Source organism: Amblyomma mixtum, chromosome 4 (genome assembly GCF_055824585.1).
Source record: "Amblyomma mixtum isolate Tamu chromosome 4, ASM5582458v1, whole genome shotgun sequence".
NCBI lineage: Eukaryota > Metazoa > Arthropoda > Arachnida > Ixodida > Ixodidae > Amblyomma > Amblyomma mixtum.
The window spans coordinates 109,805,417-109,828,855 of record NC_143015.1 but is presented as its reverse complement, the minus strand read 5'-3'; the positions used below and the strand labels follow the sequence as shown (position 1 = coordinate 109,828,855).

At 50.4% G+C, this 23,439-nt stretch overlaps 2 protein-coding genes across 6 annotated transcripts in view; both read right to left on the bottom strand.

Annotated features, from left to right (window-relative positions):
* The window catches only part of LOC149347828 (uncharacterized), a 48,624-nt gene extending 43,527 nt beyond the window's left edge, over positions 1 to 5,097 (bottom strand). For all 5 annotated transcript variants that reach the window (XM_089587532.1, XM_089587533.1, XM_089587530.1 and 2 more), the window contains exons 1-3: positions 4,973 to 5,097; positions 3,519 to 3,714; positions 2,099 to 2,195 (exon numbers count right to left, since the gene is read on the bottom strand). In XM_089587532.1, coding sequence (XP_089443658.1) covers positions 2,099 to 2,195 — 97 coding nt within the window. In that variant the 5' untranslated portion in view covers positions 3,519 to 3,714; positions 4,973 to 5,097. The remainder of the gene's footprint in view (positions 1 to 2,098; positions 2,196 to 3,518; positions 3,715 to 4,972) is intronic.
* The window catches only part of LOC149347824 (uncharacterized), a 99,131-nt gene continuing 80,664 nt past the window's right edge, over positions 4,973 to 23,439 (bottom strand). The window contains exons 5-6 of the mRNA XM_089587522.1: positions 6,967 to 7,154; positions 4,973 to 5,065 (exon numbers count right to left, since the gene is read on the bottom strand). Coding sequence (XP_089443648.1) covers positions 5,064 to 5,065; positions 6,967 to 7,154 — 190 coding nt within the window. The 3' untranslated portion in view covers positions 4,973 to 5,063. The remainder of the gene's footprint in view (positions 5,066 to 6,966; positions 7,155 to 23,439) is intronic.

Sequence of the window (23,439 nt, the reverse complement as noted above, 5' to 3'; positions counted from 1 at the left end):
AGGTTAGCTGTTGTGTGACGGTTAAAAGAAAGAACCGCGCCCGTGTCTGCTTAGTGATATGTCCTAATCATACCCTTACAGTGGAACTTAAGTGTCCCCTAAAGGTTCTCACCGAGATCAGCTTCCTGCGCTTGCCCCCGTCCCCTTTATGGGAATCAGATGAGGCGCGTGAGGGCGCTTGCGTCGCGGTTCACACCCACGCGATGAACGCATTTCATACGCCGAGCCGTCTCTGTGTGCTGTGCCCTCCTAGCTCCGGAGGCTTCCTCGCCGCCTGTTCTTGCTGCTTCAAGAGAAAAAGAACGCGAACAGAGTGTTTAACATCCTGCTTGCAACTGCGATTACATAGTAGGATGGAACTTAAAAGAAACAGCAGCTGGCAACATAACACTATGGCCAAAAGGTTTTGGTTTGGTTTATGGGGTTTAACGTCCCAAAGCGACTAAGGCTATGAGAGACGCCGTAGTGGAGGGCTCCGGAAATTTCGACCACCTGGTGTTCTTTAACGTGCACTAACATCGCACAGGGTGATGCATCGCACCGCATACCAATCGTAGCAGAAAACGGAAGTTAAGGTTTCAATGTTTCTATCTAGCTACAACAGGCTACATGAAAACAAACAAGTACAAAGGGATTAGCAGCGCACTGTTTCTTTGTCGCGGAGTAGCAGTGTGTAGCAGTCATAACGTAAGTTGGATGTGACTAGAAAAAAGATTCACAGGATCATTAGTCAAGACACCAGCTTGGGTGAGGATGTATCCCCCCCCCCCCACACCTGCTTTGGCGAGGGATGAACTGATGAGACCTAAGTGACGACAGTAACGGCCAATGTAAGCGTGTTTTTTCACTGTCACGACTGAAGGACTTCTTTTTCACAGAAGCGTTTTGAGCACAGAGAATATGTGTATGGGTGTCGCAGTTCAAAGTAACCTCGGTTTAAAAAAAGCGTCCTAGGCGAGCATAACCAACTGAGCGTTGGAATTGAGTCATATTGGCCAGGCAGTAGTATTTTTCGTTCTGGAAAATTAATTAGTCGAAGCGAATTTTTTAAATATTGATCTCAGGAGTAAAGCAGAAATATGGAAGCGGTACACAGTCTTGAAAGGCTAGACTGTTTGAGGAGAGAAAAAATGCTGCTTCACCGTTCCAAGGCGTTTAAACACAAAACTAAGCCGGCTGTTTTCCCGAGCGCTGTTCCCGACGGGGCTTTTCGCGCGTGCGCGAGATATACGTCAGCAGGTATTTAGTGGGAACTTTATTTCACGGGCTCTCTAGCAAGGCCAGTGAATAAAGATGTGTGAATGGTAGCTTGGTGCAAGCATTTCAGCCAGTTGTTTTTTTAAAATGATCATCATCATCCGAATTAAACTTTGTTCCCAACTATGGCTAAAAGGCTACCGAGCTGGTGATGTCACTGCAGACTCCCGCCCTCAGATCGTATCTACCCGCCACCCCACCCATCTCTCACTGCCAGAGAATAGTGAATCTGGAGTCGCCTGCAGACACGAATGTTCTTGAAAACTAGGCCACGCGTCTCAATACGACACGCATGTTTTCCATGATCTAAGACATTTCTGCCTGGTTTAAAACCTTGATTACTTAGCTGGGACACCCGGTATACCAGAGTTCGCAGACCTTGTATGAAGGTAAATAACTGTGGCAGGGAACTTACTGGCTGTACATGGTTAAACCAAAGTTTCTTACAAGGGAGGTCTTGCGACAGAAAGAATAGACGCCTTTAGCATACCGTGTACCGTGTTACCGTTACCGGAGTACCGGGAGCCCTCCCACCGGCGGTGAACACGCGCGGATTGGTCGTGATGTTGCAGGCGCACGTGGAGCTGACGGGTACCTGGCGACATCTGGCCCCGTCAAGGCGATTTGCGCATGCCCATTGACTGGCCGCGGGCTCCCGGTACTACAGTAACGCTGCCGCTCACACGTTATAGGGTACAAAGGTGTCCAGTGTGTTATCTGTTGAGCATTTTGTAGATCGCTGCCGCGTGGCTCATCGTTGCTTATTGCTTTTCCCACTTCCTTCATGCACGCATGAATGAATCCAGCAACCTGCAACTTTGTCACACCAACTGTCGCTTACCTGAAGAGCAGGAGTCGCTGGTGCTTGGCGACGGTGAGGAAGGCTTCCGCGTACGCGACGAAGGTGTTCTACACGACCGGGTTCCGCGCCACACCATCTGCACAAGAATAGTCTACCTGAAGCCGCATGGTGCTTCCAAGGGGCATCATCATGCTGACTACGCCCACTAAAGGGCAAAGGCCCATAAGCTCTATTGCAAAGTATTGTCGAAAGGAAAGAAATCATGATCCAATTTTGCAGCAGATAGCTGGGTTCCATTCAGATAGAGACTGGTCAGCTTGTACTCGCTCACTTCTACGAGGATTCCACAAGTAGTTTTTTGCGATGACATTTTGCACCGTTTTTGTCGGCACATGAATATCATTTCTTGCAATCAGCAATTGCCTTTCCCAAGCTGATATGCAGCAAAAGCAAATATGGTTCTTTGGCTTTTAGCGGGCACAGGTGATCAGCACAAGAAAAAATTGCCGACAATTGCGTTACTTCCGAATGCGATATTTGAGCGCAGCTCATGAGCTGTTTCAGCTTTTCGATTGAGGCAAAGAATTCAAGCAAGACATGCATGTAGAATTACAGGCAACTTGTTACTTTCCACACACATTCCTTCCTCAAGACACTAACAGTTCTTGATTGTCGTGAAGGAAGCTATGTGGTCGGAGAAATGGATGTATGCTCGACTTGCTGCACCAATGCCTGGTTCACAAAGGCGAGGTCTGTGCAAGTATTTCGCGAGGTTGTCAGAGCCGTGGGAGGCGTTACGAGCGAGAAGAACGGGGTGTTCACCCGCACATGTGGTAAGCAATTCCTATATGTCTTTATAGCGACATTAAAGTTCCGAACCACCCGGCCACACTGGCAGGTACAAGTGGATGGTTGATCGCGAGAGTTCGCTAACCGTTGTCAGTGCTAATCACGCATGGAGCTCACATCTGTTGCTACTCACCCCACGTACCTATAAGCATGATTCAGGCGTCCACTGACCCAGGGAGCCAGTTATGCTCACTTCCTTTTAAAATGATCGCAGTGTAAAACGTCACCACCAACGCCAATGAACACAATGAACGCTTATAGCGCGTGGTTTAAACGCCGCATTTCTGGCACAAAGTTGTCAATGCCAACACATGAAGCGCACATCTGTCTCTACCACCACATAGCTTTAAGGACGATTGAGGTTTCCACTGTTCTAAAAGGGCAGTTATGCGCTTTTCCACTGCTTTCTAAGCTCCCGCTCCATTGGAGCTTAAAACGCGACTGAGGTGTCCACTGCTGGTTACGAGGGACAACAGCGACTGGTACTCCGCGGAACGCAGAAACGGGCGCCAAGGAGCAGCGCTCTAAAACAGTGAAGGGGGAAAGTGGGTGCACTGAAACTTCGAAGGGCGTGGGTAGGTCACGTGCGCAACAAAGGTGGCAGTCCTACTTCCAAGGAATGGCTTCCTCTTCCCCGCCCGGCCCACGCTGTCTGGGCGAAAAAGGTGGGCTCGTCGGCGTGGTGGCTGACACCCACGCGACGAATGCATGCCCGGCGCCCAGCGGGGTTTCTTCTGTTTTATGAGTCGCCCTGTGCTTCTTCGGCGAGGAATGTGCGAGCCTGACGGGAGACAGTAGCAGGCACCCTGCAGTTTGACACAGAACAGATGCGACAGTGTCCCTCTCTTGCCACGGTGAACGTCCTGCATTCTGACACCTTGCTACCACCCTAGCAGAATGAGCCATCCAGTAAGATGTGTTTTGTTACATTCGCACACAAGAATACATTAAGCACTGAGTCCTGGGAAGGAGGTGCAGCCGCCCACGATTTTTGGGAGGAGCCGCCAAGACGCGACGCAAGCAGAATGACCGTCTCTAGGGCATAGCGTGCGAAAGCTATGCTCGCGAAAAAAAGCCTAACTCCAATTACGAAATGATGGGCTGTACTAGAGCTGTTGATTGCATGTGCCAAGGCAAGTCATACGATACTGAACTAATAAAAAGGAGCTGCAAGACATGAACGATATACAGTTTGTGACAACATTGCCGAATAGCGTTAATGTGTGCCGTCCGACAATTTTATGCCTTTTCTTCGTAAAAGGTTGTCTAGAAGCGAGTATTCATAGTCAGCGGGGCAAAATACATACAACTTTTATTAAAAGTTTGCTTACGAGCTGCACCGTGTGGCTCGTATTGCATCCCCAGCGTTGCAACATGGCTGAAGCTAAGAAGATTCCTGGTTCGCGCGACAACGATAGGTACGAATCTCACGAATGCTATAGGAGCCCCACTACACAGCTTAGAAGGCAAACCCTTATGCCATAAATTTGTGACAAAGCCTGTGCTTTCTTGGTTCCATTGTTTATTGCGTTGCATTAGTAAGTCTTCCGAGTTTTATCATCTTTCCTCTCCTGTTTAGACAGAAAAAAAGCAGTGATTCCAAACATGGTGCTAGGCATCTCAAATTCTATGCTTTTATTATGCGATAGCATAGAAATCCCGTTGGAGGGAAAACCAGGTGCCCACCGTCGTCACACCCTGCCAGCAACAATAATGTCAAACTCCGTAAGGTTTATTTGCATCTTATATGTTGTATGAGATTCAAGGCCATGAGACTGCAGGTCGACAATTAGAGACTCCGCATTAATTTCACCCCGCATGGGCTTCTTAAAATGCACTAACATATAGCGGAGCCCATGGGTGCTTTTGGATTTCTGCCCCATCGAAATGCAGGCGCAGAGTCCTGTATTCGATCGCACTACCTTGGCCTGGATCGAAAGTGTACGAATGACCGTACGTATATGGCCACCAACGTGCCACTGCCCCAAGCTGGTATGCTAGATTAGGGGTAAGTTTCACTGAAGTAGCCTGGATACTTATTTGAGGATATAGCTGCGAGCTTACCTTTGCATTTCAGCCAGGAGGCACCGCTGGACACCACTCGGCCGGTAGCCTGAGGGTCCTCAGAAGTACCACAATACAAGGAGAGCTCGTGCTCTGCAAGGAGGGGAAGATGACTTCGCGTTTACTATGTCGCGTACAAGCGCTTAGGCAAGCTTACTGATGACTGCCAGGGCTTAATAAAAGTCACTTTTCGCTTGAGAGAACCCTGTCTCTGCGCTGCTCAATGTACGCTATAAGTAACCAACTAGCACTAATTCCGTGAAAATATGCACACACAAAAAAGCCCAAACCACGCCCTGACTCATATCTCTCTCAGCTTATTATTTTACTCTGGTTGTGTGATCAGTGAGCATCCTTCAGGAACACAGTCAACCGGTTTATTTTCGCCCACGCTCCAGCGGTGAATGTCTTCGTGCAAAGCCAACGGGGCCTAAATAGTCCTGCGGCTGCGATTTTATCCCGATTTGGAGTTCTCGACAAAATTCGCAAGATTTCAACGAAGAGTTACCTTTCGCAGAACATATTTTGTGTTCGACATCCTTGCCTGCGCTGTTACGCACGTTACCGGAAGGAATTGTTCGAAAAGTAGCCGACTAAGGGCACCCAAACCAAGCTTATGTTATCAAGCATCCTCAAGACGTAGTCTCAAAAATGGTATAGAATTGCACGGTGTGGTATGCTGTGCTGTGCTGTTTAGAGCATGAGACTTCAAGACGTGCTATTCTGACGTCGCTTTTGCGAGGCAATGGCTGGAACAGTGCATGAACGGGTAAGCTTTGCAAGTTAGTACATCAAGAATGTGCAATAACCCTAAGGCAACGAAGAACTGTTCGCTCGAAAGAAATACATGAAGATTACATGTTCGCGGTATAACGCGGCTGATCAAGGAGTTGGCGAACTCCTTCCGAGGGTGTTTGTCCCACTTTTCAAGCGAACGCTGCGTCGTAACCATATTTCTGTTCTGCTTTGTTTCTGTACTCTGTGTACTTAAATTTTATGTCTGTGTTGTGGCAGTAATGCCAACTTCTGGCAAGCGACATACGAATTCGACGCAATGTAGGAGTTCTGTCGAAGGTGCGCTCAATCTTGTTCGAGGGACGCTCGTCGTCTGCACATGCAACCCCCTCTGCTGTGCTCCTCGCGCTCTACCTCCTCTAGCAGCCACCTGTGCTCCATTGGGCTGTGTATGAGTCCTTGGCATTTACACCCGCAACTACTATGCGTAGCTCGGGAACTGTAAAAACGGAAGATAGCAATTGTAAGATAAGCGAGTAGTCCAGGGGACGCTCGCAAAAATTTGTTTTCAAACTGAAACTCATAAAAAGGCCGGCATTATCATGGGTCGCAGATAGGTTTGGTTTGGTTTTATCGGGTTTAACGTCCCAAAGCGACTAAGGCTATGAGAGACGCCGTAGTGGAGGGCTCCGGAAATTTCGACCACCTGGGGTTCCTTAACGTGCACTGACATCGCAAAGTACACGGGCCTCGAATTTCTCCTCCAAAGAAATTCAACCGCCGCGGCCGGGATCGAACCCGCGTCTTTCGGGACAGCAGCCGAGCACCATAGCCACTGAGCCACCGCGGCGGCTAGGGGTCGCAGATAGGATAAAATCGGACCACTTGCCACAAGGTATTGCTCGCTACCCTAGCTGGGGGCGTTTCAGAGGCTTAAAAAATTCGGGGGGGGCAATTCAACTGTCTCAAGTGCGTGAGGCGAAAGCGTTTTCCGCACCACTTTGACTGCATCAGTGGCACTGGTGATGTCACCACTGGATGACGCCACACACAATGACTAATTACTAAGTAACGACAAATTAGTAATTAAGTCCTTAAAATACGTTGAATTCAAAGGTGTCGCGTTGGACGGGCGATGGCGTTCCGTAGAGTCCTTGGCAGCGCTGCAACGCGCTGTCGCGTTCCACTCAAAGGCGGAGCTTAAGGGTCCACCAATGTTTTTCTGCAGGTCGTGATCTCCTTCCTCACGTGGTACTTACATGTTCCTTTCCCGCACATTGTCTCCGCTGGTGGGAAGAGGACACCGGCTGGTGCGTCCGCCCAGCTGACACCCACGCGGCGAGAGCGCTGCAGACGCTCACTGCGGTTCTTCAGCCTCCAGATTCCTCCGCATCTCCTTAAGCGACACTGGAATCGCACGAGCCTGACGAGAGACGGGATCAGCCGCCTGCAGGATAACAAGAAATTGCGGTCAGCAATGGTCATCAAGACTGATGCAGGCCTATCCCTACTCTGGCAATGTCAAGTCCCTGCGTTCGTGCACTTGGAGCAATGCTGGAGCGTTTGAATTGGACACTGCCGTTGTTTAAATTTCGGCCACTTTATATTACTGCGAAAGTATTATTATACGCCTCATCGGCAACGAATCCTGGCGTTGGCGTTGACCAACAGCAGTGTTCCGAAGAATCCGAGATGTCCACGCGGTATCAAAGAGCGATCTTCCGTAGGAGCGGGGCAATGAACTCGGGACTTTCAGACTGTGAGGGGAGCCCGCAACTCACAGGCAACAAAACCGCGCTGTGTTTTGGCGAACAAAAACCTTTTGCATGTGTTGCCTTACGACTGCACGCTAACGGTCATTAGAAAAGGAAAGAAATAAAAAATAAACAGCTAAAAACTGCGCTTTCACATTCAAAGCAAGTCTTACGTGTCTTCTAAATTTTAGAATTCACAGTGTCGGTCGCTGCGGTCTCCTGAAGGAGAGGCGGCGATACGTGCTTACACCAAGATGTCAGAGGCCCGAATGTTGGTAATTGTTGACCGCGCTTCGTGCCTGCTGTTGTTATTCTGCACGGCGGCAGCAGTGCTGTGCAATGCAGTGCAGCTGTGCGTCGGAGCCACCGCAGGAGCCGTTGCCTAGCAGGCGCCGCAGTGGACACCCAAACCCCACCGTACACTCTTAGAAAAAAAGGTAGTGAAAACGTAGTAACGGCTGCTGTTACAACCTTTGTTTAACCCTTACTACCTATGTACTATGTTGCTAGGACCTTTTTACTACCTCGAAAGAAAATTAAGTAGTAACAAGGTAGTAACTTCTGCTGTTACTACGTTTTTTGGCAGTTACTACACTTGTACTACCTCATTATAACCCTGGTAGTATCCATTACTACCTTGATCTGGAAATGGATGATCGGAATATGCACGTGTACGTATACTAACATTCCTGGTGACATTGCTACTCAATGCCCCATGTTTTTATATAATGAAAAGGGTTTCCTAATTGGCAGCAAATCTAACAAAATTGCCAGTGCTGTTTTTTGTTTTCAATACAATATACGCAGCGAGTATGTGTTCTATTCCTTAGCTTGATTTCTTAATTGAACTTCTTCACCAACCCCAAGCGATTGTGCCTGACTTGTGCTCATTTTTCCTTCTGGTTTACTACAAGATGCACAAAAATGGGCGTTGAGTTTCTGATGTCATGTTCATGCACTCCTTGTGACACATTAGAAAGTCACCACGAAGTCAGGTATTCATGTCTTTCGACAATAAAAACTCAGCAGAGACTTTTTCGTTAACACAGAAGATTTCCTTATGGCATTGGCCATCAGCCACTGAAAGGCCCTTATCAACAACATTGTTGTCCCGTGCGAGAATGTAGATGCTGCTGTTACATTTACACGCAATAGAAAGAACAAGAACTGTGGCTGCACATATCACGCCACATAAGTTAGCAAATTAACGTCTGGTGGCGTGGCGTAGTGGTTAGCTTGGTAGGATCGAAAGTCTAAGGTCTGCGGTTCGAGTCCTGGTGAGAGCAGGCAATTTTTTACTACATTTGTTTTTGCTCTAGTTTTTTTTTTTACTTCGGCTCTTATTTTGCACTATTATTATCTTATAGGCATAAGATCCTAATGTCAAAAGTCATTAGATTTTTTCTTAAGTTGTTTTCTCTCGAGAGGTAGTAAATGTTACTATTTTGAAGTTACTACCTAGGTAGTCATATATGTGACAGTCGTTGCTACCCCAAAATGTAGTAACCTCAACTACCTTTTTTTTAGTGTACAGGAAGGGAGGAAGCGAGAATGAGAAGAAGAAAGACAAAAAGGGGACGTAGTGAATAAAATAAAAAATTATATTTGAGGAAAGGAAATTACACAGTAACTGTCCGCATATCTCGGTGGATACCCGTCATCCGTTTGTAGAGGAAGTGAGGAGGTGGGAGTGAAAGAACAAACAGAAAGAGAGGCCGTTATGAAGAAAATGAATGAGGAACTTTTCCTGTTTTTTCACCAAAATATTCTTTGTTATTTAACTTTAAATATTTTTCTGCCGTTTTTCATGCATAAATTTTTAAAATTCACGTTGGGCTCCGATATGTCGCCGTAATCCTATGGAAATTCTATTATCTATACCACTATATTTTGTCCAATCTCCCCATGTGGGTATGTGCCATTATAAAGAGGAGGAAGAAGAAGAAATTACACAGTAACCGTGAGTCCACTTCCAGGGACGAGTTTGAATAAGGAGCGCCCAACGAAACGCACGGTGAAAGACTGACTTTGCAATTCGACTCAGCGACTCCCACACGGCTAGTTGTAGCTCACTCCAGGTTTAATTAGAGCTGAACCATAGCCAATTTTTTATGATGATATCATGCTTGGTAACACTACTGCCTTCAGATAGAAAAAAAAATTGGCAGAGGCTTAGCTTGGTTACGCCCGGAAGGTTGCGAAATCAAATTACGAGCAACTTTAGCGACTAAGGTAGTGAAAGTCGGAAGCCTGAGTTCCGCACGGAACGCCGGAATTAGCTTAAAGTGCTGTTGAGGTGCCCAGTAAACCACACAGTTGGTAAACCGCCTTTGGTTTCCTTCAAATCAACGCAGTCTACAAAGCTGTTATGTCAGAGCGCATCAATGAACGCCGGAATTAGCTTAAAGTGAGGTGTCCACTAAACCCCAGAGTTGGTAAGACGCCTTTACTTTCCTCAAAATCAACGCAGTCTAGAACGCTATCTCAGAGCGCATCAATGAACGCCGGAATTAGCTTAAAGTGGTATTGAGATGTCCAGTAAACCACGGAGGCATTTTTTACCTTTCTCCAAATCAACGCCGTCAACAACACTGTCCGTGTCAGAGCGCATCAATGAACGCCACAACCGAGGTCAAGCTAAAGGTCAGACATGGTTCCGCCGGGACCACGCTGAAGGCTCAAAACCTAGCGCAGTATTGCTTTCGCAATAAAATGAACCGCAAGCCGTTCGCAAGCGTTCAGGGTGGACCCCTGAGCTAATCCGCGAGGCAAGGGAACGGTGGAGCTAATCAAGAAATATGCGCCCCTGGATTAATTTCGGGTTAATAAATGCAATCAAAGTGCCCCTCCTGTGCGTTCCTTTAAAGAGCACTGACAGCCCACAGCATACGGCGTGTACCACGATTCCGCCCGAATCGAAACGCGGCCGCCGTGGCAGGAACTGAACCTGCGTTGTCCTGCTCAGCAGTCGGACACGCTAACACACAGCCACCGCGGTGGGTTTACCTCAGCCAGTCAGTCACCAGTGTGGCTCAAAAGCCCTCTGCGAGGTAGACTGTGCGTGTCCCGGGTTAATCTTCCGGGACGCTACATTCTGAACGCACACGTTTCTAAGCACACGGGAGCTTGGAAGAAGCCGGCAGTTAGGCTCGGATGCAGTGACATATAATCCAGAAAACGGGACCCGGCTCACGCAAGCAATGGTTGTATGCACCTCTCATTCATTGGCAAAGCTTCGAGTGCGGATAGTCCAACAAAGCTGGCATGGAACGCTTAAAAAATTTGCGATGGCAGAGCACAGAACGCTGATGTCGAGCGAAGTCCAACGCTACGACTACTGCAAAAATACCTAGAAGACTCGTTATAGGCCGACAATCCTTATTAGAATTTCAGTAAGAAACATCGCCAGGATAAAAAATTACCTGACTACCCTCGCTGTCCTCGGAGACGCCACTGCTTCGCATTGTATAAGTGGACCACAGGCCTCACCTTATGCTATGACGTGTCAATTGCCCGCAGAGGCTGCCGCTGTGGAAACCAGCTGTCGGTCGCGATTGTTCCAGGAAAATGGCAGAAGGCCTCCAGAGCGCCGACGATAACTTCAAGGAGTCCCCCACTGAGCCTTCTCATGAGGACCTGTCTGCGGCATGGACACCGGCATTCCGCATCTCTTGCACTGAACCCGGAGACACGTCGTGTTTGGCGCAAGGCCACGCCACCAGTGCCACTCACGCTCACGCACGCGCTCTCCCTTCCCTCCGCTCACTGGTCTCCTGCTCCCCCTGGCATCGATATCTTCATAATTAGTCACGAGACGTTTCCTGTTTTTTTTGCCTTTTTTTTGAGTAAAGGAAACGGCGCAGTAACGGTCGCGTCTCGGTGGAAATCTGAACTGCGCCCTAACGAAAGGGATAAACGAGTGAGTGCGAGAGAAAGGAAGAAAGGGATGCCGCAGTGGGGGGGGGGGGGGGGGGCTCTGGAATAATTCAGACCACCTGGGTATCTTTAACGTGCATTGACATCGCACAGCACATGAGTGCCTCTTGCATTCCGCTTTCATCGAAACGCAGCCGCCACCGCGGCCAGGTTCGAACCCTGGAACTCCGGCTCGGTAATTGAGCGCGCTCATCCGCCGGGGTGCCTCATTGGTTATGGCGCTGGGCTGCTGTCCCGAAAGAGACGGGTTGGATCCCGGCCGCGGCGGTCAGATTTTTATCCAGATGAAATTCTAAAAAACCATGTACTGCGCGACGTCATTCCACAGTAAGGAACCCCAGAGGGTAGAAATTTCCGGAGCCTTTCACAACGGCGTCTCTCATAGCCTGAGTCACTTTGCGAGGTAAAAGCCACCAATAAACGTTGCGTCAAAAGCGTGGCGTGGGGCTGGTGGGGGGTTAAAAAAGGCTGTGAAAGGTTCGCAGCAGCCAAGGGTTACGGATTAATTTCGACCACACGAGGTTCTTTGAGATGCACTGGTATCGCCCAGTAGACTAGCTTCATATGCGTTTCGCCACTATGGGAACGTGGCCATGGACACGTGGCACATACGTGCGACGTTACTACAGTGATCGACAGACGCACCTTGGCGTCTGTAACGTAAAGTGCGTTCCGGATACTGGATAGACAGGGCGCCTACCGTACCACCCTTGCAGGTGGCGTTTAGTAGCTGATCGAGAGTTTGCTCACCGAATGAACACAGCGGCCAACTGCTACAGTGCCGCTTGTCTGCCACAACGTCGTCAGCGCTAACGCATGGACCCCACATCTATCTCTTAGCACCGCCACGTGCCTGAAAGCGCTACTGAGGCGTCCATTGACCGAGGGAGCCAGTTATGCACCCTTCCCTTCCACAAAAAAATTCAGAGGGGGCACTTTGCTGACCTAAAATGCGGTGAGGCGAAAGCATTAAGAGCGGTGTTGCTGCTTGTGACACTGATGTATGGTTAAAATGTTAAGCTTGGCCTCTAAGAGTGGAACGCGACAACGTCTTGCAACGCTGGCAGGGAGTCCACAGAACGCCATCGCCCATTCGGCTGTAGGCCTTGCTCGTCGGTAAATTGTTTTTGAGGAAAGGAAATGTATCTGTCTCGCATATCTCGGTGGACACCTGCACCTCGCCGTAACGGGAAGGAAGGACGATGGCAGTGAACGAAGACGTCGCATTCACTAGACGCGCCTTTGTTCGTTCCAAACCATCGAGCTGGCATGGCGGAGTGGTTAGCGTGCTTGTCTCGAACTCCGGAGACCCTGGTTCCATTTCCCAACTCGACTAATACCCTACTCGGTTTTATTTATTTATTCATGTGGTCTGACCATAAAGGGTAATTAGGATAATTGCTTAACTATTATTAGCAATTAGTAAATCGAATTCCATCGATTAGGTATCGGTAAAACAGTGATTGGCATATGCCCATATAAGGCACGTGACCGAAACGCGGACACATTTGCCGACACTAACGACAGTATGAGGCATTAAAGGCTTTCGCCTTAAAAGTCATTTGAGTCTATAACGCTGTCAACGCCAACACCAGTAACACACTGAACGCCGACGAAGTACCGCCCATCGTGTACCGCCTTCCTGCCACAGTTGCCAACGCATGCAGCGCACATCTCTCACTACCGCCACGTAGCTTAAATAGCGACTGAGGTGCCCACTGTTCCAGGGGGCCGGTTATACTCATTTCCTTTCCTTTCAAAGCTTCCATTCTTCATCGGTTTCGGCGCAGCTTCGGAGCGGCAGAAGGTAGTGTCGGTAAACGTGTAGCAGGATGTAATAAAGCTTTAGCTTTAAAAAAAATTCAGGGGGCACTTTGACTGTCTAAAGTGGGTAGAGGCGGAAGCGTTTTCCGCACCACCTTCGCTGTTTCTGTGGCACTGGTGGCGTCACATGTAATTGAGTACTAATTACTAAGTGATGACAAATCTCTTATTAATGGTTAATTACTGATTAATGGCTGAATACTAATTAACTGCTAATTAATGACGCTTAAGCTTCGCATTTAGGAGTGGAACGCGACAGCGCGTTGTAGCGCTGCCAGGGAGTCCACAGAACGCCACCACCCGTTCGGCGCGATGCCTTGCCCTTTGAACGCAACGCTTTTATGCGAAGCATACTAAAATAGCCCAACCCCGCTCCTCGAGCGCGGCGGTGTCGTTACCATTGACCTTTCGTGACCTCCATGTCATACCACATGATGCGTGACGTCACAGCAGATGAAAAACGGGGGCCCAACTCGCGCCGTCGCGCGAGGCGTCGTGAATAAGTATGACCACGTGGTGCGTGACGTCACAGCAAATGAGAAACGGGGGCCCAGCTCGCGCCGTCGCGCGAGGCGTCGCGACCAAGGAGGGCCACGTGATGCGTGACGTAACGACATAGGAGAAACGGGGCCCCAGGGGAGCGTCTGGTGGTGTGGCGGGTGTGCTCTGCATGAGCTCCCGCGAACTTGATCGACAACGGAGGATATTGAAGGCGGAGGACTCTGAGACTTCAAGAGCCGTTTGCCGAAGCAACGCAGCTTCGAAGGGATACAAGTTTTTGATGGTAGTCCCGTTTTCATGATTTTATCGCCATTTCTGTGCGGCCTCGTAGGAGCCGAGCGCTAAGCCTAGCGTTCGACCAACCATCGCAACGTGGTCGGGGACTCACCGACGCACGCAAGATACCGGAGCTGGCCGAGGTGGCAAATGATGAGAAGGAACGAGAGGAGGATTGCGTCGAGATGACGGCGCCAGAAGATGAAGCAGAAAAGTCAGGTTTTCAAACCGGCTGGTTTAAACGAGAAGGCAAAAGGTATATACCGGATGAAGATGGCGGCAACAGAAATGCGCAGCAGCAACCTAGCCTAGGAAAATTCAAGCCCAAACTAGGGAAGAAGCTGGCGGAGAAAGCGGTGGAAAATAAAATATTAGACCTACCAAAAGGCGCTATAAAGCTGCTCCTCAGACCGAGCGGCGGCATAACGGCGACGTGGGGGAACGTGGAAGAATTTGAAGTTGCGAACGCGCTAGCGCAAGAAGCAGGGGTGGATCCGAAGGTGCTTATGAAGGAAGACGTGGTCTCGATAAACATGACACAACAAACCATCTTCGTTGCATCAGCAAGCGAGGACAGGGCTGTGAAGTACCAAGACGCCAAGAAACTGACAATCAGAGGGAAGACGGTGAAAGTAAACAACCATGCACCGATGCCGGACGGCGCGGGCAAGGGAGTCATACACGGAATTCCTATGAGCATGAGTATGGAGCTAATCAGGGAAACATTGGACTGTGACGCGAACCCGCCGATATTGGGCGTACGGAGACTCGGGGACTCCGGCTCCCTGCTGATTCTCTTCGAGGGAAGCGAGGTGCCTTGGCGGGTGAAGTGTCTGGGATCTTTCAAGAAATGCTGGTTGTACAAGAAGAAGCTAGAAGTGTGCGTGACATGCGGCCTACTGGGACACAGAGCTTATGTATGCCCAGACCCGAAAAAACTGAAGTGCCGAGGCTGCGGCAAGGAGAATCCGGAGCAGGGACACACGTGCATCCCCGTATGCCAGCTGTGCGGGGGAGCCCACATGCTGGGCGACAGCAAGTGTAGGAAGATGTATAGGAAGCCGTTCGTGGCGACGAAAGACGCAACTAGCCGAGAAGATGGGAAAGACGGAGGAGCGCAGGCCAAGGACGGGCCCAAGGGAAGGTCCAGATCCGGGACGCCCTCGAGATCCGAGCCCGGGGCGAGACTCACGGACAAGAAGGAGTTCCCGAGCCTGCCGTCCAGGGAGGACCCGAGACTACCCAAGACGGGGCCCGAGGAAACGGTAAGCTTCGCGAGCAAGGTCACCCAGGCTAACCCAGAAACAGTAGCGCTGAGGAAGGAAAATGCAGAGTTGAAGGCGAAGATAGGGAAACAAGAGGCAGAATTAAAGAGGCAAGGAACGGAAATTGCGGAGCTGAGGAAAATGATAGCAGAATTAGTAAACAATAAGCCGAGGTCGGTGGCGCCTCCCACGCAAGCGGCAGCGCGAAAATTGCCGGAGGCGAAACCGGAGATAGAAGAAGCAGACGAGAAAATGGATACGGAGGTGGTTAGACCCACTTCGATAAAGCGAAAGGCGCCCGAGTCCGACCCCCTTGTGACGCTGGAGAGGAAGCTAACGAGTAAATTTGTAAGCAACATTGATAGGCTGGAAACGCAGATGCAGGAAGTGAATGTAAGGTTAAACGCTCTAGGGGACATTAAGGGTTCAATGGACAAGATCCTAGCGGCATTAAACGGCCTCACTGAGAGGATGGCGAATACGGAGAGTGTAGTTTTTTCCAAGAATGGACAGGAATCAAAGTAAGAAAGAGAACGCCACCATTTGGCAACGGAATTTCCGAGGGTACCGACGGAAGTGAGCGCTATTACAGCACCACGTGCAACATGTAGAAGACAAACCAATTGCTATAGCGCGGCAGGAAACTGGGGGCAATCAGGTAAAACTGGACGGATACCAAAGTTTCTATAGCGATAGGGGTGAAAAATGCAGAGTGGCCACGCTGGTGAAAAGGAATATAGCAACCCTAGAGCACGAAGTGAGTACGGGGGACATAGAAGCGGTAATGCTGGAAATGATTACGGGACGCAAGAGAGCAAAAAGCATATTTCTGCTTAACATCTACAGAAACCCGAAGCAGAAGAAAATGAAATTCGGAACGATATTTAGAAAAGCCATCAAACTGGCCGGCCAGAGCCCGTTGGTGATCGTGGGGGACTTTAACGCGGCACACCAGGAATGGGGGTACGCGAGGCAAGACCCCAAGGGCAGACATCTCCTTGAGGAGTCCCAAAATCTCGGACTTACCTTGCATACCGACCCATGTGCGCCCACAAGAGTAGGTAGCAGTGTAAGTAGAGACACCGCGCCGGAACACACCTTCAGTAAAAATGCAGGCAGGGTAGAATGGGCAAACACCAGAGAAAATCTGGGTAGTGACCACTTCATCGTAGCTACGAAGCTGGGAGAAGGAATCAAGCTACGGAAACTCAAACAGGCGAGAATAGTGGAATGGGACAAATTCCGGGAGATTCGCAGAAGCCACAAAGCTAAGGAAATTGGAGACATAGGAGACTGGACAAAACAGCTGAGGGAAGATGCCAGGCACGCGGAAGCAGTAGCTGAAGGGGAAGATGCACCGGAGATAATGGATAGCAAGCTAATGAGCATGTGGAAGGAGAAGGAAAGGCTCGAGAAGAGACTCAAGTCTCAAAAATGGAACAGAAATTCAAGGCGTTCGTTAGCCAGACACACCAAGGAAATGGAAACGTATGCTATTAAACTAAACGAGCAAAATTGGTACGCCAGGTGCGACGAAATGGAAAGGGGCATGAGCCTAGCAAAGACGTGGAATATATTGCGGCATCTCCTCGACCAGGGAAAATCTAAACAGGCAGCGAGCGCTAACCAAGTGAAAGCGAGACACGCTTTCCAGGGGACGGACAAACAGCTGATGGGCAGGCTCATGGACATTTACATAGGTGACGCGACAGAAGTACGACAGGCAGAATATGGAGGAGCGGAAAATGAAGATCTAGACGCGGACATTACGGTAGCAGAGATCAGAGCAGCTATCGCTGAGCTAAAAAATCGCTCGGCCCCTGGCCCGGATAAAATATATAATGTCATGCTCAGGAATCTAGACAACGACTCGATAGATGCAGTTGCGCGGTACATGAACAAAGTATGGACGGAAGGTAAATTGCCAGAGGAATGGAAGCAGGCAGAGGTTGTTCTCATCCCCAAGCCGGGAAAAGAACCAAAATTGGAAAACCTAAGACCGATCTTGCTAACGTCTTGCGTGGAGAACTCATGGAGCACGTAGTGCAAACGAGGTTAACGAGATACATGGAAGATGGAAACCTATGGCCGCACGAAATGGTGGGTTTTAGACCTAAGCTCAGCTCGCAGGATGTAATGCTCAGACTCAAACATGACATTGCAGACAAGAAAGGATTAGATGCCAAGGTGATCCTAGGTCTTGACCTCACGAAGGCCTTCGACAACGTCCGACACGAGGCGGTGCTCAGAGGTCTGGAGGAGGTAAACGTGGGCAAGAGAACATACGAGTACATCAAGGACTTTCTCCAAGGAAGGAAGGCGGTGGTTAAATTCCACGACGCAGAGTCCCCCGGCATAAGGCTGGGCAGCAAAGGTACCCGCAAGGCGCCGTACTGTCCCCCTTCTTATTTAACATAGCGATGAGATGTCTCCAGGCCATGCTGAACAAGATCCCTGATCTAAAATTCAGCATGTACGCGGACGACATAAACATGTGGATGAATAACGGAAGCGACGCGGAAATTGAGTGGAGTCTTCAAAGGGCAGCAGACGTAGTGGTGAAGTACGCGGCCGAAAGAGGCCTGGCGTGCTCACCGCAGAAGTCGGAGCTCTTCGTGTACAATAGCGACAGCAGGAACAAGAGAGACGTAGAAATTAAAGTGGTGGTGGGAGGTCTGGAGGTGCCCAGGGTCGAGGAAATGAGGATCCTAGGCATGTTTATCAACAAGAAAGGCAATAACACCAATACCATAAAGAAATTAGCCACATATGCAGACCAAGTGGTAGGCATATTGAGCATGGTAGCGGTAAAACGGCGAGGACTAAAAGAAAGGAATCTCCTGAGAATGTCGCAGGCGTACGTAATAAGTCGGATCTGCTATGCGACGCCGTACCTAAACGTGAACAAGGCAGAAATAGAGAAGGTAGACAGAATATTGAGGAAATGCGCCAAGCGAGCTCTGGGACTTCCGATATCTACGTCGACGGAGCGGCTTGAAAAACTGGGGGTACACAACAGATGGGTTGAGCTGGCAGAGGGGGTGAGAATATCCCAATTAGAACGGCTCGGCCAGTCTGAAACGGGCAGGACAATACTCGAATGAGTAGGAATCCGGCCAGAAAGTAGCACGCACAAGATGGTAAACATCCCGGCAGGAATCAGGGCCAAGATATGCGTCCCACCTATGCCGCGGAACATGCACCCCGTGTATAACAAGGAAAGGCGAGAACATAGGGTTAAAGCGTACGAGAGGAAGATGAAGGAGCGACCGGCAGACCAGGTGGCGTACGTAGACGCGGCGTGCGGACAGCACGGGGCGCCTGTATCCGCTGTGGTCGGCGGGGCAGGAGTACCAACGGTAGCGGCTTCGAGCCGCACGAGAGATGCCAATGCGGCGAAGAGTTGGCGATAGCGCTCGCTTGTGTCGGTACCAAGGCCACGACGATTTTAAGTGACAGCAAAACTGCAGTAAGAAACTTCGCGAAAGGAAGAATCTCGGAAGAGGCCAAACACGTCCTCGAGGCGAGGCCGATAGAACGTAACATAGAGATAATATGGATCCCAGCGCATGAGTCTATTGCAGGAAATGAGGCTGCACACGAGCTTGCCCGAGCTCTCTATCACCGGGCGGCCGCAGAGCAGCCCTCCCACATAGACATGAAAGATAGCCTAATTTCATACCACGAGATCACAGAACATTATAAGCTGAGCAGGAGGGTCTATCCGCCGCCCGACCGTTCCCTCGCAAAAGAGGAGGCAATTGCGTGCAGAAGATTGCAAGGGGGGAATCATATAAGCCCCTTCTGGGTATACATAATAATCTCCAAAGAGGAGGAAGACCAATATTGTATAACGTGCGGGGAGAGGGGCACTCTCGACCATGTCATATGGGAATGTGCTGGAAGCCCGGGCGCCGAGCAAAAGATAGAAGATAGAGAAGCCTTGGAGACCTTGCTGCGGAGCGAGGACCCCGCTAAGCAGCAACAAGCCATCCGCCTGGCGGCTGAGGCCGTGAAGAGACAATGTGTCTTCCCCAGACCTTAGTTTGCGAGGGTCCTAAGTAGGGCTCCCTTAGGCCTGCGTGCCGGGGGGTCCAAAAAGGAGTCTCATTGCGGTGGAAATGAACGTTTTGATGATGATGATGATGATGGGGCTCCAACTTGTGCCGTCGCTGCGGTTGCACGCCGTGCAGACCACGTGGTATAGTGACGTCACACCACGTGACACAATGACGTCACGACAGATGAGAGACGGCGTCGAAGACAGTCCTGATACTGTTTGAAGATAGCAAAGTCCCGAGGTGGGTGCGCATCACGCCATTGGCTCAACGGTGCGCGCTCTACCGGAAAAAATACGAAGTGTGCAACGCATGCGGAAGATTGGGCCACCGAGCCGACGTCTGCCCGGACCCTAAAAACGTAAAGTGCCACGGTTGTGGGGCAGAAAACCCGTCCGAAAACCATCAATGCGAGACCAAGTGTCAGCTGTGCGGCAAAGGACACCTGCTCGGCGATAAGAAATGCAAGGAGCTCTTCCGCACGCCCTACGAGGTGAAGAAGCGGCGGTGGGAGCAAAGCGGCGGCAGTTCGCCAAAACACGGGACCCAGCAAACATTGGAGGGGAATTCCACCCTCCAAGGTAGCCCCAGAGACAAGCGCGGCAACAACTAGGAGGGTTTCCGTGCCGAAGATTTCCCGAGCCTGCAAGAGACCATGGGCAAGCACCCTGGAGAGCACCATCGTCGGGGCAGCTCGCGCTCCAACAGCAGAGGGCGCTCCGGATCCAGAGGGCCTACGCCACCTCCTAGAGGCCGTTCGAGCTCCTGTGGCAGAAGACGATCCGCATCCAGGTCCGGAGCCAGGGCCAGTTCCAGTTCGAGCTCCCGTGGCAGAGGACGATCCGGATCCAGGTCCGGAGCCAGGGCCAGTTCCAGCTTCAGGGACGCGAGGCACCCGTGGGCCCCCCGGAAGAGAAGCCCAAGCGGGGACCGTAAAATCGTTTCAGCAGCGCGGCCTCCCAGGCGAAACATGAGAAAGATAGAGAAATAGAAAATTTGAAAAAGAAAGTCGGTGAACTTAAGAAGATCATTAAAACTCACTCAGGACCTTCACCGACCTCAACCACAAACATGCGCGGGGTCCCTCCCGTCTCAGCAAGCGTTTCCTTCAGGACAAGTAGCTAAATCGGCTCCCCCACCTCCGGCGTCAAACGTACTCACACCAAACGCGCCGCCGGCGACGGAGGAGGAAAAGATGGTCACTGAGCCGATTAGACCTCCTCCGCAGAAACGGAGGGGTGGGGAGACAGATCCGATTGTGGCATTAGAACAAAGGTTAGACGCGAAGTACCAGGCGAGATTCGAGAGGATCGAGACTGGCATGATCGAAATTATGGGTCTCCTAAATAAGATTCAGGAACAACTTACAGTTGCTGCCGGGAACGCAGCCTCTGGCGCTCTCACGGGGACGCAGCCAGTACTTCACCAATCCGAATATGGCCAGAACTCTATCAAAGAATGATTCGACTGTGTGGCAGTGGAACTGTCGAGGGTTCCCGCTTAAGCGAGCGCTCGTGCAACAGTACCTCGAGCAGGAAAATGAGAAACCTTTAGCCATAGCGCTGCAAGAAACGGGCAAGGGCGCGGTTAAACTTACCGGGTATCAAGCGTTTGCTAGCGACCGCGGGGAAAAATCTCGGGTTACTACATTCGTCAAAAGGAACGTAGCGGCAATCGCACACGAAATCAGTTCTCGTGACATTGAGGCGGTTCTCGTTGAAATTCTCACGGGTAGGAAGGTGGAGCCCAGTATTTTCCTCTTAAACATTTACAGCACCCCCAAGCAGCGTAAAGGTAGGTTCAGGGCCCTCTTTCGCGAAGCCATCAAGGCGGCAGGAACAAACCCGCTGATAATTGTAGGGGACTAACGCGGCCCATCAAGAGTGGGGATACAATAGGCACGACCCGAAGGGAAGGCAGCTGTGGGAAGACTTTCACGAATTGGGCCTCACACTGCAAACGGACCCGGACTGTCCGACCAGGGTGGGAAACAGCGTGAGCGTCGACACTACCCCAGATCTAACCTTCACCAGAAACGTTGCAGAGATTACCTGGAGAAACACCGACATCAACTTTGGGAGCGATCACTACGTCCTCGCAGCAACCCTTAAACGGGGAGACAAAGTAAGAAGCAGCAGAAAACCCAGTGTAACTCAATGGGATAAATTCAGACAACTCAGAGAAAGCTCCGACGTAGAGCAGAACATCCAGGATATCGACGAATGGGTGGAAGCCCTCATGCGCCAAGTTAAGGCCGCTACCACGACCCTACAGGAGAAAGACGCACCGAAGACCGCCGATAGCAAACTCTTGCACATGTGGGAAGCTAAACGAGGCATGGAAAAGCGTCTCCGCACACAGAGATGGAACAGAAATTTGAGGCGAAGAATAGCCAGGCATAATAAGGAAATTGAGGAATACGCAATTAAACTTTCTGAGCAAAACTGGTGTAGTAGATGTGATGAAATGTAAGGCAATATGAGCCTTTCCAAGACGTGGGGCCTGCTGCGACATCTCCTGGATCCTGATAGCTCAAAAACGCAATCGGGCACTAGATTGGCGAAGGCCAGGCACGCGTTCGAGGGGACGGACGCGGAGCTCGTGGCAAAATTAGTAAACACCTACATCGGCGACACAGAATCCCTCCCCCTCCCGCAGTACAAGGGCCCTCCTAACGAGACTCTCGATGCGCCGATAACAGAGGCGGAGGTTAGGGCCGAAATTTTGACTTTTAAAGACGCGATCGGCCCCCGGCCCAGACGGGGTTACGAACAAATTATTAAGGAATCTGGACGACATGTCCATAACGGCGCTCACGAAATACATGCAGGAGGTATGGAGTAGCGGCCGTCTCCCTCAGCAGTGGAAAACTGCAAACGTAGTGCTAATCCCTAAGCCGGGTAAACCACCCGGATTAGAAAATCTCAGACCAATTTCCCTAACCTCGTGCGTAGGAAAGCTTATGGAACGCGTCATCCAGGCTAGACTGACACGCTTCATGGAGCAGAACGACCTGTGGCCGCACGAGATGGTCGGGTTTCGGCCGGGCTTGTGTACGCAGGACGTGATGCTTCGCTTGCAACATGACATTATAAATTCGAGATCCAAAGACGCGACGGTGATTTTAGGTTTAGATCTAACCAAAGCCTTTGACAATGTTAAGCATGCGGCCGTCCTTGCGGGGCTTCAGGACATAGGTGTCGGCGAAAGGACGTATAATTACATCAAGGATTTCCTGTCGCACAGGACGATAAAACTAAAATTTCAGGACTTAGAATTCCCCAAGGTTTACCTGGGAAGTAAGGGAACGCCACAGGGATCGGTGCTCTCCCCATTCCTTTTTAACGTGGCAATGAGGGACCTTCCCGCCGCACTCAGGAATATAGACGGCATAAAATTTAGCTTGTACGCAGATGACATCAACATATGGTTGAACAGTGGTAGTGACGGTAGCATAGAAGAGCGGCTGCAGGCAGCGGCAGACACTGTAGTGTTCTACGCGGCCGAAAGGGGCCTTGTGTGTTCGCCGCAGAAATCAGAACTTTTTGTTTACAATCCGAAAGCGCTCCGGTGCAAGCGCGACTGGAATTTTGAAATTAAGGTAGAGGGCAAAGCTGTACCGAAAGTTAATCACATCAGGATCCTCGGACTTTTTATCCAAGAGGACGGTTACAATGAAGGAACGATCAAGAAGCTGAGCAACTACGCTGCGCAAGTGACAGGGATCTTCAGGAGAGTCGCGCTGAAGGGCAGGGGCCTCAAAGAAAGTAGCCTCTTGAAACTGACGCAGGCGTATATTATTAGCCGAATATGCTATGCCATGCCATTCCCCGATATAAGGGTAAACGAGAGAGAGAAGATCGACGCAATTATTCGGCGTTGCGTCAAGAGGGCGCTGGGCCTACCTATCTCCACCTCTACAGACCGCCTGTTGGAAATGGGGGTGCATAATACTTGGATTGAACTCGCCGAGGCGGTGCGAATCGCCCAGCTCGAAAGACTGAGTACAACGAATACGGGCCGGACCATCTTAGAGTGGGTCGGCCGAAAAGTAGACAGGGGCATATTCGACAAGGTCGCCCTACCGCCACAATGTCGCGAGAATATCATCGTTCCCC